Source organism: Patagioenas fasciata, chromosome 5 (genome assembly GCF_037038585.1).
Source record: "Patagioenas fasciata isolate bPatFas1 chromosome 5, bPatFas1.hap1, whole genome shotgun sequence".
NCBI classification, from domain to species: domain Eukaryota; kingdom Metazoa; phylum Chordata; class Aves; order Columbiformes; family Columbidae; genus Patagioenas; species Patagioenas fasciata.
The window spans coordinates 33,834,424-33,853,960 of NC_092524.1; the positions used below are offsets into that span (position 1 = coordinate 33,834,424).

General features: G+C 39.8%; 1 protein-coding gene across 5 annotated transcripts in view; it reads right to left on the reverse strand.

The window, feature by feature from the left end:
- SMOC1 (SPARC related modular calcium binding 1) overlaps positions 1–19,537 on the reverse strand; it is a 132,800-nt gene that overhangs the window by 45,773 nt on the left and 67,490 nt on the right. For 4 of the 5 annotated variants that reach the window (XM_065839873.2, XM_065839877.2, XM_065839876.2 and 1 more), the window contains exons 6-7: positions 5,392–5,481; positions 679–759 (exon numbers count right to left, since the gene is read on the reverse strand). In XM_065839873.2, coding sequence (XP_065695945.1) covers positions 679–759; positions 5,392–5,481 — 171 coding nt within the window. The remainder of the gene's footprint in view (positions 1–678; positions 760–5,391; positions 5,482–19,537) is intronic. The other variant, XM_065839875.2, reaches the window with a different exon arrangement.

Sequence of the window (19,537 nt, forward strand, 5' to 3'; positions counted from 1 at the left end):
TTTACATCCTAACTTCACATCTTCCTGCTCCCCCTTTTCCCACTCATGGTCATGATCTTTTCTTCGCTGTTTTTTTACGCTTCAGTCTTCCCTCATCCACTCTATTACCCACAGAAACAATCTCAACATTCACTTGGGCTCAGACATAAGTAACCTACTTTCAGTTGTGAAATAATCTAATCATTTCTTTATCAAAAAACATTCCCTGCAGAGAAGAATCTTGAAATCGCCAGAGAAGACGACCCTCTCTGTATTTTCTCAACTGCTTAGACCTAAACCACAGGCCAGATCTCAGAGCCAAATGCATCAGTTTGTACATCCACAAAAGACTGCCGAACAGCAAACAGAATAAAGATGACAGCTGGCTGGGATGAATTAACAGATGAAGAAATATGAGGTTCCCCAGTTATGGTTTGGGGAAACAGAAACATCGCTCATCACAAATTGACTGTGGCCTTCTGGACACAGAAAAGGATGCTATCTGAAATTATTTTATAGCCTGCAATTTGAGTCCTGAAACACAGAAAAGCAGCAGGATAGCAACAACAACAACAACAAAAAAAAAACCAAAACAAAAAAAAAAAAAAAAAAAAACCACCAAGAACAGCCAGTGAGGAACTGCAGCCTGGTTAAAATAAACCCTTTTTTTTTTTAAAAAAAAAAAAGGTGGAACATTACCTGAATTCCTTACGCTGGAGCTGTTCAGTTTGGAATCCTTGATGACCAAGTGCTTAATCCAAAGGGTGGGTGCTGTGATTTCTGAAAGAGAAAAAATAACTGCCTTAAAGAAACTACGGCAACTAGTGAATACACATGGTTGTTGCTCATGAGGACAAGATGCTTGCTACAATCATGCCTTAACTGATCCATCATCTTCGTAGAGATTGGCTCATCCCCTGGGGAGTTCTTCCATCTCTTATGAACCACTGTTTGTAAATCTTTCACAAGGTTCTCTCATTATCTTCCTATTTCAGAGAGCAGCACTCTGCTGGTAAAACATTTTTTCCCCTCCCTCTACCCGCCACTTCCTAAATTCTCAAGTGTAAACCTTTCTCCTCAAGACTTAAAGATCTCAATGGTTATGTTGCATGCTAGAGTATGTATTGGTTTCCACCAAAGTAGGCAGAGAAATGAAGATATTTCTGTAAAGAGTTGAAGGGAAATCTGTTAAAAAAAGTTCTCATTAGAAAAGCATGTCTGATGCACTATGACCAAGACATCCAAACATCAATTTGTGAAAAAAATTGCTTTGAGCACCTTTCAGCTGAGTTGTTACAATCAACTTCAAAACACACCAGAACCTGCCCTAAGCCACAGAAATGACACAACATCAGCATTTGATTAGAACTGAGCAAAGCGGTAGCCTATACTAACAGCTAGAGCACCGAAGGTGACATTTTCAGAACTAATATTTCTGAAAAAGTTTCAGTTTCCACTGTTGTCTTCAGTTCCTCTATGAAGTTTTTACAAGATTTTTTCCTGCTCACTTTTTGACATTTACATGGGTCTGCTCAGCAAGGGAGGAGCTGGCTGACTACAAGAGGAACTGACTATACATTATAAAAGCATGAAGGAAAAACAAAAGGGTATTTTTCCTTACCAAATGTTTGCAGCCACATCGATTGTAGATATTATTGTAATCATGTTCAGGGCATTTTTTCATATGGAAGTTTAGGTTGGACATTGATATTCCAACAGTAGTAAAAGTTTACTTAAATATTGCCTTATCTGCAGGTTTCACTACACTATTTTACCTTCACTCAGTCATGATGTGCTCCTATAAATACATACATCTATATACTTTGGGCCTGTTTTGGGGGAGAACTATATTAAATTAAACACTGTGTGAGAGCAGGAAGGGGAGAAGTGCAAAAGTAGAAGTCCATAAACCAAAGTGCTAGATCCAAACTCCTAAATCTGAGATGAAACTTAGCTCTGACTCTGCACTGTATGGACTGGGCATGTCTACATCTGAAAAAATAGGGACTAAGTCAATAGATGCTGAAGAATGGGTCAGGGCCTTTAGAGACACAATGGTGTATATCTTTAAGTGAGGTAGATAGGTGCAGAAAAAGGAATTGTGGGGAAAGAGGAGAAAGGAAAAGAAATTAACCCTTTGGGATCTACCATAAAAATGCATTTTCCATCCAGTTAACCTGGACATTTTTGGAATACAGGTAAGCAATACAGAGTTCTCTGAACAATAGATGTGTGGAAAGAGTACATTCCCACTGAATTAAAAAGTGAAGTTAACCAAAATAAAAGATGATGTTTAAAGAAATTATTCTTTAGGAAACTCATACAGCTTGCACACCGAAACTAAATAGAGGGTGGATGCAGGAGGGAATACAGCTTTTTAAAATTTAGAACTACAGCAAAGACCATTAATAAAACACTCTCCTGCAGATGAAAATCTTGTCCTAAGAGGAGGTTCACTAGAAACATTGCTGAGATCCATATTGTAATGAAGTGAAGTAGTTTTTAAAGAGACAGCTGCTTTATGATTCAAACCTTGGACAGGAGAGTTTAAGTTATCTGACCTACATTATATCTCTGGCACTGCTCTGTTATGCCCTCAGGGACGATGGTAGGGAATGGGAGGGGAACTTCTTATACCTGAAATGTGAACTTTCATCATCCTCTAATGTAGGTGAAAACATGAGAAAGGTAAACCTTCATCTTGGAGAAGCTGAAGTCCAACAGGTATCACACATTCCAGGGGCAGCTGAGGGTATTTAATGCCCTTAAAAAATGTCCCAGCCCCTTGTGGATTGAAGGTAGGCACCCAAAAGAGAAAGCATGAAAATAAATTCCATACTTTTCTTGTCCATTCATGTTGCTATCAGCTTCACCATGGTCGCCTGACCTTGAATACGCAGGTTTTCAGGGGCCCGGCAGATCTCAAACCCACTGAAACTGGATGGGATTTGGACTTTAACTCCTTTGAACATTTATGAAGAGTCCAGACCTGATAGGTGAATGGATAACTGTTTCACCCTTTTTTGTCATCTAACATTCATGTCAGACACCAAGTACAGGAAGATCTACCGAAGACAATGGGAGAGTATTCTAGCGAAGCATCATGATATTTGCTCAGACAGAATCAAGAGATGGTTCAAGATGACATCCTGAGGCATCTAGTCCAAACTTCTGCTCCAGACAGGGTCAGCTGTAAGAACAGACCAGGTTACTCACAGCCTTATCCGACTGGCTTGGAAAGGAAGGATAGAATATAACCTCTCTGAGCAACCTGTTCCATTCCCTCATCATCCTCAGGGTGACTAACTTTTCCCCTACACCAAGTCTGAACATTTTGTTTCAATTTATGACTGTTGTCTCTCATAATGCATTACTGTGAAGAACCTGGCTTCATCTTCTTGACAAACCTCCCTTTAGGTATTGGAAGGCTACTATTAGGTCACCTTTAACTCTTCTCTTGGCTAAAGACTTCCTACACTCTTCCTGATGCACCCACTTTAAGCCACTGTTGGAGAGAGTACGCTCAAAGGTAGTGGATTACGCAAAGTTTTGGTCAGATCCAGAGTGGATTTTCTTGTGCTTATTGCTACAACCACCACTGAAATCCAGTTAGTCCTATTTTACTAACAGGGATGACAAAAATAGAGAGTGACAAACTTAGAAGGGGTTATTCATTGATGCATAGCTTGATTAACCTGCCTGTCACGTTATCTTCTCCCAAATCATAAGGGACACTGCTAATAGAACAGGAAGCCATCGCATTAGTCATTCTCTCTAGAAGTCTAGGAGATAAGGTCTTGCATAATATATTGCAAGATTCCTGAGAGGCCATCTTTCATCATACGGTCCAAGTCCATTTATCAGACTTGATTTCACCTACAAATCAATGTGAAGAGTTTTGACTGAAAATGTTTTTCATAGAAGATAGGGTAAGACTTTTTCCAGACTGCCTGTCACCAGAAGGATCAGAAAAGGTCTGTTCACTGCACCATCTCTCAAGAACTTTGCCCAGTTCTATCTGAATGACCAAACTGTTGAGTCTCTCCCAGAAGGAGCTTCTGAGCAGGCTGTGTTAACCAGATCGGGTCACTTCTGCATTTTACTAGTGCATTCTTTCCTTTGAATCTATGGGTACCCTCTCAGGGGAAAACTTTAGGGACAGAAGTTCATGATTATGAACAGCAATTTAGTACAACATTGGCTCGCTGCCAGGAAGAACCTTCTTTTGATATAAACAAGAGATAGTCAGCATGTCTTCAGTCTCCTTTGTTTATTTGAGAACAATTTTTTTTCTCTGAGGGCTTTGCTTTGTGTCTTAAAGCTCACAGGAAGGTTCTTACAAACCTACCATCACTAAATGGAAGTGACATGACTACAATATCTTGCTATTAAAGCATCTTATTTTAGCACCAAAACTCCCCACCTCATCACCTGTTTTTACAAGAAGGCAGGAGGTATCGACAGCACCACCTACTCTTGCTCAGTAGGTTTCATTTCTGCCTTCGATTCAGTTTTTAAAAGTGTCAAGTACAGCAGTTCACTATGAAAATGCATAAGCCTCATTGCCTTATGATCCACAGTTTCAGATGGGTCACAGAGTGGTTCAGATTTCAGCCCATAGCTTGGCTATAACAGTTGTGGGTTTAAATCTGTAGAAAACATGCACTACTTCTAAACAAGATATAAGCAGCTGCTAGTAGGCTCATTCACTACTCAAGGGCCCCTATCCCCACTGGCATTTCTGTATGTGTAAAAGGCTTGAACCCTCTGTAATGACAGCCGTTTTATCCTTATTTCAAAACTTCCAAAGGACTAATGTCCAATGTTCCCTGTCCAAAATAATACAATCACAAGATTAACTCATTTGAGATGGAAACTGCCTTGGTAGGCCATGAATTAAGTGGGCACAGGACACTGACTTCATTTGCTTCAATACTACCTGCGTCAATGAAAGTAATTGCTAAATAATAAAACCTCCCAGCACTTTTTTTCCAGGTCAACATTCACAAGCTGCAGTTTAGCACTACCCTCCCTTTTGTGAAGCTCTAACATGTTGCAGAAGTTATGAAATTCCCAGCATTGGTACCATGAGGGTGGAAAGAGTGAGGGGGTAAGGAAGTTGCCACTTCTGACTCAGTGTGCGCTTTTTTTTTTGCCATGACACCTTTTCTTCCACAGTTACCCCAGGAATCTGGTCAACTGCTGTTATTGTTGGATTCCAGGGAATAGGAGAGAATTAAAAAGGATTAGGGAAAATGCCTAAGGTCCCAAAGGCACTGTGAAATTTGGATAACTTATGAGATTCACTGGTTTTTCTGCTTTAAGGGATAAAGAAAACATTTGAGCCATAAATCCTAAGGATAAGGGAGAGGAAAGCAGTTTTTTTGCTGTTATTTTAAGGGATGCTCTTACCTTCTCCATCGAAAATAGGCTGTGTTTCCATGGTAGGCGTTGGCTTCGAACCGTCATCTGAATTGAGGGTTAAAAAGAAACGAAAAGAAACTACCATTATTGAGGTAAATACTATCTACTCTCCAGTACTGTTGAATGATTGGGATTTGTATATGGCCCGGCCAAGTCCAGAAGAGACAGAAGACAGACAGAATGAAAACAGTATATACTAACAGCAATTATATTTTATATAGCAAGCATGCATCAAGCACTATCCTTAGACTTAAAAGAAGTGACCCCCCCTACTCCCTCCACAAACCACTGGTGTGCATCACCTGGTAGTCTCCCCTTGTTGCACTGATCAGGCAATCACCTTTTGAGTTTCAGGTGGCTATATATCCCACACAGGTCATTTCCTGAGACAGCAGAGCTCTGGAGATTGCTGTTCCACTGTGCCTTTCTCATTCTTTTTGTTCAAAAGAAAAACCCTTCTTCTGCAACTTACCTGTGCAGAACCTGGCACCAGCATTCACTGCAGAGCTGTTAGAAAGGGACGGTCAATAGCAAATATTTTTTCTCATAGTGTCTACATCAAGGCAATGTCTTCTAATTGTAAAATTGTGGAAAAACAATTTCTGTTACGTTAGGTTTTTCATGTGTAAAAGCACTCCATGTCTTCTGACCACAAGTCTTTCATAATTAAAAGCTTCGACCAAAAAAGATTCCACAGGAAATATAAATCTTAATATTTAGAGATGGACCACAGGGAAAAGTGTTCAGTTTACAGTCTATTTGGTTTAGTATGCCTATCCATCATATCTACAGGCCCAGCTTGGATTCAAGATGAGTCTGATTTCCTCAGCACTCAGGGGGATCTGGATTTCAAGCCCCAGCTTGGAGGATCTTTACACAGCATTAGAACAGTGGCATAGCATTAAGCGAGAAAAACCTTAAACTATGAGCAAGGTAAGCTGGAAAAAATCTGTAGAGAAAAGTCTGTTGTTCTGTTGCAAGATTAGAAAACAGTAGTGTTGGGATATAAACTGAGATTAGCCTAGAATTGCCTTTTTTCCCTTCTGAAGTACAGTGACTTTTAAAACTTAAAATTTATAACATCTATCTTTTGCATACGTTATGGGCCAAGATGACACTAGATACCAGCAAGGAGGGCAGGAACCTAAAGTTACACAGTAAAAATCAGTTGGAGGGAGGAGCACATGCCAGAAAAGCCAGGCTTGCCACTGTCTCCATGACTATCAGATGCACAGGGCTGGCAACATTTGAAGGAGAGGTGCAAGTGACAGCCCCTCCTGGAAGTAGCAGTAACTGCCCTAAGCCTTCCCTAATATTACTTCCAAATTACAAAATTAAGAGACCATTGGAAGGGGAAAGGAAAAGGAGAGATGGGATATAGAGGCTTGTAGACTCTTTTTCCACCCATACCTGTATTTGCAGTTTTAAAAAGTGAGCTAAAGCCTGAACACCTCTTACACAGATCATTAATTTTATGCATTTCCATGGAAAGCAACCTAATTCACAGAAAGCAAAAATGTGCTGGTAATTCCATTTCAGCCTCAGAGATCCGCTGAAGTAAAGGAGGTTGACAGAAATGAGCAAGAGAGCCTGTTGTCATTTTTCCTCTTCATCATTGTATTTGATTATTTGCTTAACTGCCAGCATAGCAAAAAATATTTGGAAGAAAAAATACTTACCATTCCTCACTTGTTCTGAGTTTTCCTGTTATTGGGTATTACCAGTAACACGGATAAGCAATATTTTTCATTAAAAGTCTCAGCAACTGATTTATTGGAAAAATTCCCCAAATTTTGCTTAATATACAAGAAGGAAGATTTTGCCCTTTTAATAAATCTTTGGGTAGAAGTAAATAGTTCATCTTCATTTTTTGGTCAGAATAGGCTGCTCTGCTTCAGCAAGATCCCAGAAACCACAGCTACGTCTTGTTGTTTATTTAGGATGACACTTCACGCTGTAATGAAGCAGTGAGCAGTATGTAATCAGCATAATTTGTTTTACAGATTGAGAAACCAACCCAGAACTGTGAAAGGTACTTGTAGAACAACCGGAAAGGTGAATAATTCTCAAGTCATATAAAACAGGAAGAGATCTGGCATAAAAACAAAAATTACCAGTATGATAATAAGTTTATTCCTATTGTTCTTGTGAATACTTCTGCACCAAGTAATTACAGAATTGCTTTTCAGATTTAAAGCAGCAACTCAGAAGCCAATAATGGAGAAAAATTAGAAAAGGATCTGAGCCACAGCATTTTATCCAAACTGTTATGTGAACTTTGGCAGAATTCAGAACGCTTCAGGTTCAGGGAGTTTCTTTTAGGCTCTCGTGTGTGTGAGGAACAGAGACAGCAGCAACTACAATTTGGGAAATACTCTTAAGGAAAAAGAATTTTGTAGCAGTTTTTGTATAAAGTTAGCCATTAAGCTACTGAAGAGTATTAAACAGTGACAATATTACTAAATGCTGCAAATCAAGAAAAATACCAAAGTAACCTTTGAACTGAGGGTTAAGCTCAGTAGAATGGCTTTGTGAACTACACAATCATTTTCTCACTGGGTTACTAAGGCCAAATTGTCAATTAAGTCCACATCCTAGCAGCACCCAGTAGAGTATAAAGGGTTTTGCAAACAGAAGGAAGTATAATTATTCCCCTGTCGCTGGAGCAATACAGAACTTTCATCACACATACAAGAAAAAAATGCAGCAGACAAGAGCCCTGCAATTACAATCAACATACGTCAAAAATCAAAAGCCAGGGATATTTCTGATTATTTCTTTAAGGGCCATGAAATAGTCACAAAAACGCACTTTATTAAAAACATCATGCTCATTGCAGCTGCCAGCTTCCTAGTCTGAAACTATCAAATCTATTTCTTAAACTGGAGAATTCTCAGTAAGTCTCAGTGTTTTAAATTAGCTTATGGCAAAAAGAACAACCCTAATACTTGGCTACTCTCATTTGATTTTTCCTCTCCCTCAATACACCGTTCATCACACTGAACATTTGTTCCACTGGGCTGTTTGCTCCTGGTAAACAAGGAATAAGTTCTATTTTACATACCTGAACATTTTGAAAAAAACATTTTGTATTCCTTAAAGAAGCATTTTAATATAGAACAGAACAAACAAGCTATTTCAGAGACCTGGGGTCTCCCTGTAATATTATACGAGATGTACAGGATATTGTTACTTTGGAGTCAAAGGTAATGAAGTATGTTGATCAAGTACAAGCTATTCCTCTCTTCAAAAAGCTATTCAATTCCACACTTTCAAAAAAGGCATGTAACTGCAATAGTTCCTCATGTAGAGCACATCACAAACAGTGATCAAAATGGTTAGGTAGGTGCTTCCTAATCCCTCTAGATGGCAATGCTTGCAGATCAGGAACTCATGTACTGTAGAACCATCAAGGATGATTTCCCTTGGTTGCAGAATATTCTCAGAGCCTTGATGAAAAGTGCATTGACATGCTTCTCTTCCATCTTTTACAACCCATTGTGAATACCTGCTTTCTTTTTACAAGACAACCACTGAATACAGACAGCACCGCTCAACAGAATACCTCTGGAGGGAACATCATTTTCAAGCCATAAAAATCCTTTCCAGTGAGCCTCCTCCTCCTTGGCTACACTTGTGAAATTTGAATTGATTTTTGACTCAATTGGTGTCAACTTAAAAACGGTATTTTTATTTTATCACTGATAAGAGTGAAACAGGCAGGTCCAAACAACAGTCCCTAATGCACTTTCACACTAAGATACCATGCCTATAAGGCACAAGCCTACTTGCACTACTACTGTCAGAGCCTCATAAGCTTAAGAACAGTTTTTGCTGCGTTAGCCTGACAATAACTCAAGGACAATTATTTGCGCATCCAGATCTATGGCTAGTGGTGGGCAAGAACTCTTCATGTTCCCACTAGGACTCCCCTCCCTTACGCTTATCCTTGCAGAATATCTAGCAAGCATCCACATCTGGATTGACCACCACGTACACTGAGGCTGAGAGACAAGGAGATTCAGTTCTTGTGAAAGACAACTGTTAAAGTGATCTTTTTCCTCTGAATGATAGGTGCTGAGGCCATGAGCAACTCTAGTTATGTCAGGAGAAAAGTAAACCCCCTGACATAGAAAAAACATAAGTTACTGCAGAAAAATGTGAAGTAACTGTCTGCTGCTGTGAATCACTGTTCTTGCCTCAAGCTGCTTCATGGAAGCCAGAGAAAAGGTAAAAGTTAAGTGATATAATTAACCTCCCATATCACACCTCCTACCCAGGAAAATATACCTACTACAAAAGTCATCTGTATACTTGCATCACCACATTAACAGACAAAGGCCTATATTCTTCCTAAGCAACCTCAACCTTCAGTATATCACTTTTGTATTAATATTCTCACTGGAATCCGTGAGACACTCTAAACATTTCTACCATTTTAAAGAGTGCTAGTGTTTATGGGGTTAACCATCCAGGCATTGTACAAACTCTAGCATTTTTGTAAGTCTACAGCTCAAACATCAACTGTTCCCAGACTTTGAGTCAGCCTGAGAGAATAAGAGGATAATTTTAAATGCATAGCTCTGCCCTGGGAAGAGGCAGCCTTTTTTCCAAGTGTCATGGGATGCCTTCACTTACCATCATCTGGTTTTGGGTGAGCCATTTTGTAGCATTGCTGAAGCTAAATAAGCTAATTAGAGCACAGATAGCCAGGACAAGTGAATTCTTAGCATGTCCTGTTCAATGCAGCAAAGCCCACCTCTAGCGAGTCTGTCAAACCAAGGGGAAGGGAGGCTTGAGCACTCCTGAGGGACATAAAGCACACACACACCTTTCTGTGGCTTAAATAATGCAACAAAGACCTGCCAGGTCAACTCAAGCTCCCTGTATCTGTGCAGTTCCTAAATTTTGAAGATGCAATTTTACATGTTTGACAATTCTATGTATTATCCCCAGGCTTGGCGGTGGTGTTTTAACCATTAAAAACACACACAACAAAACCTGTGTTTGCACTATATTGGGTCTTACACAAAAATACATGTCCCTTCCAATATCGTAGGGTTTGAGCAATTGTTGCTTTAATCACAATCCTTCCCCATGTCAAGCAAAACAGTTTCAGCAAGTCATTATTAATTTAATAGTCTATGCAACTTTTATGCAGAGACATATATTGCCAATATAAGTGCAGAAAGTTAGCACCCACACACACACACAAAAACCCTTAAATTCCTACAACCCAATCAAATTGAAATAATCTCTTGCCAAGCAGTTGAAATGGAAAAGTACCAGAGCAGAGAGACTTCCTTGCCAGATTTTCACACCCCTTTCTACTTCTATGCATGAAGATACCATAGCTGTTAGAAAACAAACACACACACAACTTTTTAAACCAAATCAGTAAAAGCAAGTTCTCACTTTTTATTGCCTTCATTTTAAGCAGCAGCAACAACGTGCTTCCCTTTGGATATAACAACCCACAAACACTTGGACATGGACCAAAATATGGAAAAGTTCTGCTTAAAAAGGTGAAAATGTGCCTGAGCGCTGAACATGAAAGGGCTCTGCATGGCTTAGGGAGCTCTTAACTGTGAAGGCTGACTTGAGCTGTCACTGTGGTGATTTTTCCATTCCTACATCAACTACTTGGTCTGCCGTGCAGACGCAGGCTGTGTTTACTTCCACACTGCATTCCAGGCATCATCCACATAGGATGAGGAGCCTTTCCCTGCGCCTTCTGGAAAGCATTAGTTCCCCCCGCTTCCTCCTCACATCTCCCTCGCAGGTGCATCAACATGAAAAAAGCCACTCAAGCCCCAAGGACTTTGCGGTCCAGTGTAGTCAGTGCATTTGTATGGCAGCACAATTCTTCACCATGCGAGAAAGCCTATCCCACGCACAGACAGCTGGAAGTAACTCTGACCCCCGTGACACAATTCAAAGCCTTCTCTGTTTGGCTTTTTGATTCCTGATTGACACATTCACTGCCAGGCGGAGATAAATGCTGCTGGGAGGACAATGTTGATCCGCTCTGACTATTCTTGTGAAGGACTTTTGCAGAATAATAAACAAAAAAACATTGGTGTGCTTAAGTGTCTGAATAGAACTGGAGATAGAGAGGGGAGCAGAGTGCTTTACATAGGCTGGCAAGTCGATTGAAGAGTTAATTGTCTGGGTGTACAATGAGTTTATTCTGACTGAAAACAAAGAGCTCCCTCTTCCTAGGCCTGGTCCTTCAAAAGCAAACGTGTCAAAAGGGGTCTGGAGGAGTGCTCTGTATTAATAGCGATGCTATAGTCTCTGGGATTCTGCAGCTTTAATATTGTTGAATCCCAAGATTCAGATAGGATCTCTGAAAAGCTCAAAGTCCTCATTTACTGCTTAAGTTCTCAAGGTACTTCTACAGTAATTAGCCAAAACAAACCTGCCCTCTAACTTTTCATTCTTTGGAGCTTTCAGCAAATAGCTCCTTTTGAAAAATAAAGGCACAGCAAGATATTACCCTTCAGACAATGCTGTAGACACTTTCCCCAAAATGAGATCCAGTTTTATGTTATTTCAATTATGTATCATTTAACAGGAGTCAGTTTAAACAACACAAGTGGCTCTGAATGTCTCATACTTGGGAAGACACAGAATGCCAGTCCACATCTGCACCTGCATTTCAGAGTTTGCACTATAATAGGTCAAACCAACACAATGTCCAAACACACCCCCTGCCTCTGGGAAAGTTCAGATCCAGATTCAGATTCAAACTTTGCAGGTTGAACCAAGCCCTATGCTAATTACCACTTAAATACCTGACTCACTTCTATAAGTTATGCAAACCTTTCTGGTGAGAAAAAAATAATAATCTTCCTAGTACTGCTGCATGGAAGACAATGCAGCTGAAAACTAACCCATTACACTTTACCACTTTCATGGCAAAACTCTTACAAATTTTGGTGCCAATGCAGGGAGACACATACATGTTATTCTAGGAACAAGCATCAGCCATGAAGGCTTGAAGAATTAAGTTTAGCTGGTTGTGAACCTTCTAGTGACGTAAATTTACTTCAGTACTTGTGAAAAGCTGTTGTTTTAACCCACTCATAGAAATATAGCACTCCAAATATTTTTCCTCAGGTATATGGGCATGCTTCCAAGCAGAATACAAAGTAAGTATCTTAGAATAATTAAACTTAGCATTTAGAGCACTCACCTAATTCAAATTTGAGACACACCTTTTGCTCTCCCCTTTTTCAAGCTAAGATCCCAACTATAGTGCTATCAAACAATTTGTGACAACAGCAGGGAGCCGCAAGTTTATGTGATTTTGCAGTACACAAGCTTATTTTTTCCTATTAAGTAATAAATGAGGGCTCCAAAACCTCAAAACCTGTGAAATAAAGGTTTCTTGGGTTTCAGACAGTTTCTCACCAAATTGGGTTTCAGCCAGTTTCTCACCAATTTTGGAGGCTTGGAGTTTTGGACAAGCAGCAGCAGTATCTCTCAAGTAGCCTAAATACAGAGGTAATTCAGAACAAGGAACCTGTACAGTCCTGCTGTTTTGAACTTAACTAGAATTTGCAGTTGATTCTGGGGCCAAAGTCCAATACTGAGATTTTTTCTATCAAAGCAGTTTGTCCATAAGAGATGGGCATAGAAGCAAATGATCAGATTTCTATTTGGTTAATGGACCATTTCTAAGGTCAAATACAAGGAAGCCTGGGTGACAAAGACCTGTAAATTCACATAGATTTACCTTATGCCATTTTACAGTTTTCAGACTCTGCAATCAAATTCCCACCCAAAAGGCAAAACAAGTTTCTTCAAAGACTTGGACATAATGTGAAAATAAATGTCCAAGGCCAGATTTGAACTTTATCTCCTAAAAAAAAAAAAAAAAGGCAGGTAGTAAAGGTCAGGGTAGTTTGAGACCATCTCCAGTTTAGAGTCGCACAAAAAGCTTTGTTTTGATCAATGTGAAATCACTCTCAAGCTGTGAAGGCATTGTCCCCCCCACTATCTTCAGAGACTTGTTATTCCCACCCTCCCCCAACATTCCCTGCAGCAGTTTCATTTGTGAAGCCAGACAGAAATCATATGGCATTGTATGACTTAGAAATACACTTTGTTGTCATCAGTCCTGACCTACAGAATCAAGCCTTAACTCCTTCAGTCATGCCCCTTCCCAAAGAAGAGTGGCATCTAGCTTGGCAATGGTTTTAATTGTCTTGATTTAAGTCAAACCCTTCAATTCACTCCCGAAGTGGCTCAAATTGCCAGAAAGAAAAAAAAAAAAAAAAAAGCAAAATCTTCAAAGAACCTGCTTATTATCCATTTAAAGGCTCTTGAGGGAGCTGCAAAGATGCAAGTCATATATATTTTTGTTAATCTACTATTTCCACTGCACCAGATTTGACCACTTCCCCCTTGCAGCCAATTCCTCCCTTCCCTCAGAGGCAAAGTGTCAGAATTCTTTGGAAGAAGGCAGTGTTGCCCTGGTATTGCTGCATCTTTTCTATCCTGTTGCTGTTCTTGCCCCCCTGCGGAGATAATAAAAAAGTAATTTCTTAATAACTGTATAAACTGTGCAATACTTTCATATTGAAAAACAAGTAAATTCCAAATCCCACTGTGTCAGAATTCATCCTCCCTTGTATTTTTCATATACTTCATGAAATCAGCGAGGCAGCAGCTGGGACAACACTAAGAGCTCTCTTTGGCCTAGAGTCCATTGGCCTTGCTTGTACAGCTTGTCTAGAAATGCTACATGTGAATGTCATACATTCATGTGCAAACCTGTTCATTTCACAGCAGATCATTTCAGAACATGGCATTTTGCAGTACACTGGCAAGATCTGGGAAATTTGCTGCCATCTCCACCCCCCACTCATAGGCTGCCAGCCACATGAGCACATTTATAAAACACTAGTTCAACTACTTATTGAGGAAAGCAAAGTGGAGCAAAGCTCAGAGTCCCAGCTCAGTTTCTGGCTCTGCTTGTGTCATCTGATTAAGTTTTCAGACAGGATCACAGCTTGCCTGTCATAGCAGACCAAGGTTTCTCAGCTTAAAGCAGTATTATACACAGCTAAAGACAAGAACCTGCAACCAGCACTAAGCATGGCTATTGTCCTCATGTACCAGCAGCAATTTCAGTGGCTTAAAAAGCTCAGCTACAATGGCACACAAGAAGGCTATCAGAATCCCTTCAAACCTAAAAAACTCATAGAACCTGCAAAAAGAGGCTCCCTATGGAAGTAATGGATGTTTTTCATCTAGCTGCATACTTCGTTGTCCTTCAAAAGTCTAATGTCATCCCCTACTGATACACATACCCCAGGAGAAATGGAGGGATAGCTAAAAGCAACAAGGGGACTGGATGGCTTTTGGGACTGGCCATAGTACACAGCATTAAAAAAAAACCTATTACCAAAAATCATGACTGCCTCATGCTTGCTGAAGAATCATGACATTTCTTAATAGATGATGGCAGCTGGCTGTGGGGATGGTACTCAGTTTCAAAACTAAGTCTCCAAGGTTCATTTTGACCAGCAGACACCTTCATGGGTCAACTGCCATAAAAAAGCCTTGCTGTGGTAAACGCAACCTAGCAATTATATGGTTGTAAATCCAGCACTTCCCTTTTTCTCTAGAGAAAAGAATCGAACTAATGGAGAGGAAGAATAGGAATATTCTTATTCTTCAGGGAGATAAACAATTGATAAACAGTGAATAAAGAATTAGGCAGATGCAACATCTGCGTAAGAAAAGTTGTATCCAAGTGCATATCAATATAGGCTACAACCAAATTATGTGGAAAAGGTGATGCCAATCCACAGAGTGGATGCTGGGCCATCTTGTCCCAAGAAGGAGCACTGTCCATAGTAAAAGGGAGAAAAGGGAGGTGACTCAGAAGAGGCACTATGGTACACAGCTGCTGCAGACAGTCCCAGCAATAAGCTTCGCAGGACAAGTGGGAAAGACAGAACACAGGAAAACAGAGCAGCAATATTATAAGAGGTGGGTAAATCACAGTCCCCCTTCAGCAAGAGTTGCAGTACACACTATTAGGAATGTTTGTTGGAGTTCTTTTTCATAGTGGAAACACCTCCAAAGTGTCAGTGTTACACTGTGGAGTGAGTGATGAGATCAAGGAATCAGCAACAGCCAGCATTGAGAAAGTTTAAAAATAGATTGAAGGAAGGGAAAAAGAGGAAGAGAGGTATAGTTTTCATCACTTCCTACTTGGTAGAATGTATTTTTATCTCACTCTGTAAGCACTAGAAGTGAGATACATACTGCAAGATTTTAAACCACAGTATCTTAATTGTGATACATCTTCCATTTGGCTTATTGCCTTGAGTGACATCTGAAATAAAACAGGGAGCAAAGAAATTTCCACACAAAGAAATATTTCACTTAAGACATCATATCTCATAGCAAGATTTTAGCACTTGACATTGCCCCAAACTTGGAGAGAAGTTTGCAGAAAGCTCTATAACGCTGTCAACAGTTGCCGGATCACAGTTGGCAAAAGCAACAACCACCGTATGACTGTTCAGTTTAGCCTCTCTGGTTTGATTCTACCTACAACATATCACATCTTCTCACAGGAGTCTCTGCTTTGATGTGAAGTATTTTCTGTTCCACCTCAACACACACACCACCTCCTTGACCACCTCTCCTGAAAGGTTGCTCAGAGTCTACAACCAACTCCACTTTGCCAGTTCTAGGCTGCATAAGAGGCCAGATACCTGCAGTTGTGGAAAGGGCAACACGTCTGAAAAAGCAGACAAGGACATAATGTTTCAGATCTTAGACTGCTTTGCTGAACAAGGAAAAAAAGCAATAATTGTTACGAAAGCTTCATATGAGCAGTGATCAGATCCCAAGCTCTAGGAATGCTTTAGTAGCTACCTGAAATATATGGTGGCAAGGGGCATAAGGGGTGTGATTGCAATCTCACAGTCTCACTTCCCTCTCTCCCCAACATCACACGCATTCGCTTTTACTCCTCTCCTTCCAGCTCCGGTCTCTTCGAGGTAAACGCTCTATAAATTCCCCCACATCTTCAAGGAATACAGCCTATAAGTGGGGGGTGGAGATGGCAGCAAATTTCCCAGATCAATGGCCATTTGAAATTCAGACATATGGCTGAAGCCCTACAGCTGCATGTGTTAATTACCACACGTGTCCCCAGTAAAGCAGTCTGTTAAACACAAAAAGAAAACAGAAGAGAAAAAAGCCCTTTCAAGGGATTAAGTAAATAGTCTAAATTTTTGATCCTGCTCCCCCAGACACATGCCCACGGATAAGAACACTAGTTCCCTTCCTTTCTCCTGACACCTGCGTGCTAAAGAAGCACAACTCTCCTTCCATCTCTAGCCTATCTCAAAAGTGTACATTCCACCTTCCATCCCCCTTTCCTCCTGCCCAGCCTCTTCTCTCACCAGCCCCTCTCCCATTCTCCTTTAGAGGACTAATTCCTTCCTGACAACCAGACTAGTTTTGGGCTTACAATACGCCTTTTCATTTCCTCGCAGGCAAAGAGAGTGGATACCTCACTGCTATGCCCATATCACATGTGTGCAAATGAGGGAAAGGCGAAAAAACCTAACTATTTTTTTCACTGCTCATTTCTGCAGATTCCCACCCATGCCTCCCCAGGATCATTAAAAGTGGAGGTTCAGAGCTTTAGCGAGTATGCACAACTCTGCTCTCTAGTTCTATTGCCCTGGTTAGTTCACCTCAGGATCTGAATTTAGTCGAAAGAAGTTTTCGTATTTGATTATGAAGCTAAAGGAATAGTTTTTTCTATATGAGGGAAGGGATGTGGAAGAATGGAGGGAGGCAGATACACAAAGTAAGTGAGTAGTTCTGGGAGTACCTCCAAAGGATCTAACATGCTTCAGAAGTAAATCTGTATGTATAGAATGAAGCAAGTCTCAAAAATGTACACAGGGTACAACTGACACATTCTCAAAATTAAAATATTTTTTTAAAAAGGAGGAAGGTTATTCCTCAAAGTTACAGACTGCCAGACATCTACAGATTGACCATTCAAAATGAGCCCAAGACAACTGATCTTAAGAAACATCACCATTTAAAATTATATTTGTGAGCAGCTGAACAATCAAGATGAAACCTGTCAAGTCTTCACACTTGAGAATTGTTTTGCTGCAACACCTAAAGGTCTCATCAGAACCTGAGCGCCAGTTATGTGCAATAAAAGACAGGGACACAACTCTGAGAAATTCAGTATGTCAGGAAGACTTCTCTCATCGCTAGCCTTTATCAAAGCATTTTGCAATACATCTCCCTTACTGTCAACATAAACAAAACCCCAGATGAGCTCATAAAGGGAAATTATTATTCCAGCTATTCGTCCTAAAGAAGCTTTAATTCCCATAGGTGTGATTTCAATAACTTGAACAAACATTGTGGTTGCCTCTCCAGCTTACTCCTATCTTATTTACAAGCACACATGCTCTGCATGTATCCAAGCTTTCCCATCAAAACTTTGTAGTTTATCTCCCTTACAGAGAAACCTTGACAGAGTTCATGAGGCAGAGAGTCAAAAGAAAAGTACTTCCATTGAGTCCCTGCAACCACAAGAAAATATATTTCTCATTGCATTACTCTGACTTGAAAAAACACCACCACTAAAGTTTAGATGTCCAGATCCCTCTGCAGGATGTAAATACTCAAAACCGGGTCATGCTAGGCTGATACAAGAAAACAACTTCTAGCTTCACTTATCTGCAAACACAGCAATTTCTCCAATTTATCCTGAGGTTTATTTTTAAGAAACAGCTACCAAAGACAGGAAGTCTAGGACTATTAGTTTCAAAGTTACAACAATGCTGTTTTAAAGGATCTAGAGAAATACATAGCATAATAGTGCAACATCTTGGCATGCTGATCAGACACTCAAAGAGCATGGGAAGAATTTTGTTAACAACTCTTTAAAAAAAGAAAAGGTGTTGAGGCCACATAGCTACAAAGTATTTAAATGACAAAGACAACCCACAGTCCCCAAAACTATTCCATTTCTCTGCAAGCTGTAATTGGTCAGACACCAGAAATCCATGTATAGCACATAAACAGTTAATAATACCTTAACAGATGTTGCTTAATCAATTGTTAGTCTGCTTATTAGATCTACTCACCAGGCTGCTCAATGCCATGACTTAATCATTTAAAAAGCTTTACAGCTGTTCTTAAGACATTACAGACATGAGTAGTCTGTAGATTGCTGTAATAACACTTGTAAACTACAATTTTATTAAGTCATATTATATAGACTAACCTACTGATTAGAACTGTTGCTTTATAGATAAAAGCAGAATTCTTGCATTATATCAAACAAAATATACTTTAAAACAGAATTTGCCTTCTGCTTAAACTTGCCAATGGAACTTTCTTCAGCTTCAAATTTGATACATATGTTCTGAGGCCCACAGAAAAATGTCTCGATGAAAACTAAACAATTTCAGACAAATCAGTGTTGTGGGGACCCAAAAGGATTGGTTTAATTCTACTGTTTATGTAGCAAATTTGAGGTGGTATTTTTCTTCTGGATCTTAATAGTTTAAAAAAATCTGTTTGACTTATGAAATGTATTTAAGTGTTCCTTAGATTGTTCTACTCTAGAAAAGTGATCCAGTATACTCAGTATTGTAAAATTACATTCTTCTGTTCTCACAAAAATCAATCACAACCCCCAATTAAAGCTTGGTTCTATCGCTGTCTTATAAAATCTGTAATATTGTCCAACTACAGTCTGCCGTACATGTGAAATTCACTTGCTTTCTACAATTACATTTAACTGGAACTTAATAAACAATTTTGTAGATTACATACAGTATAGGGACAGGGATAAGAACCAGACAGAATTCTGAGTACCTGCAAACTGACAAACCTGCTGATTAAAGTATTGGTATTTTTTACAGAACTACTTTTACAATAGATAAGCACACTTCAAACCCACCGCTAAGTTTGCCTAGAAATATAAATCTGAACTAACCAAACTCTTACGTGCTACAAATTCCATCTACAGAACTTTTAATTCACAGCCCAATCAGGTCTTTGCAGGACAGTGCTTTTGCTGCACTCATCTCACCCAGTCACCCGAGTTGTTATCCCAGCT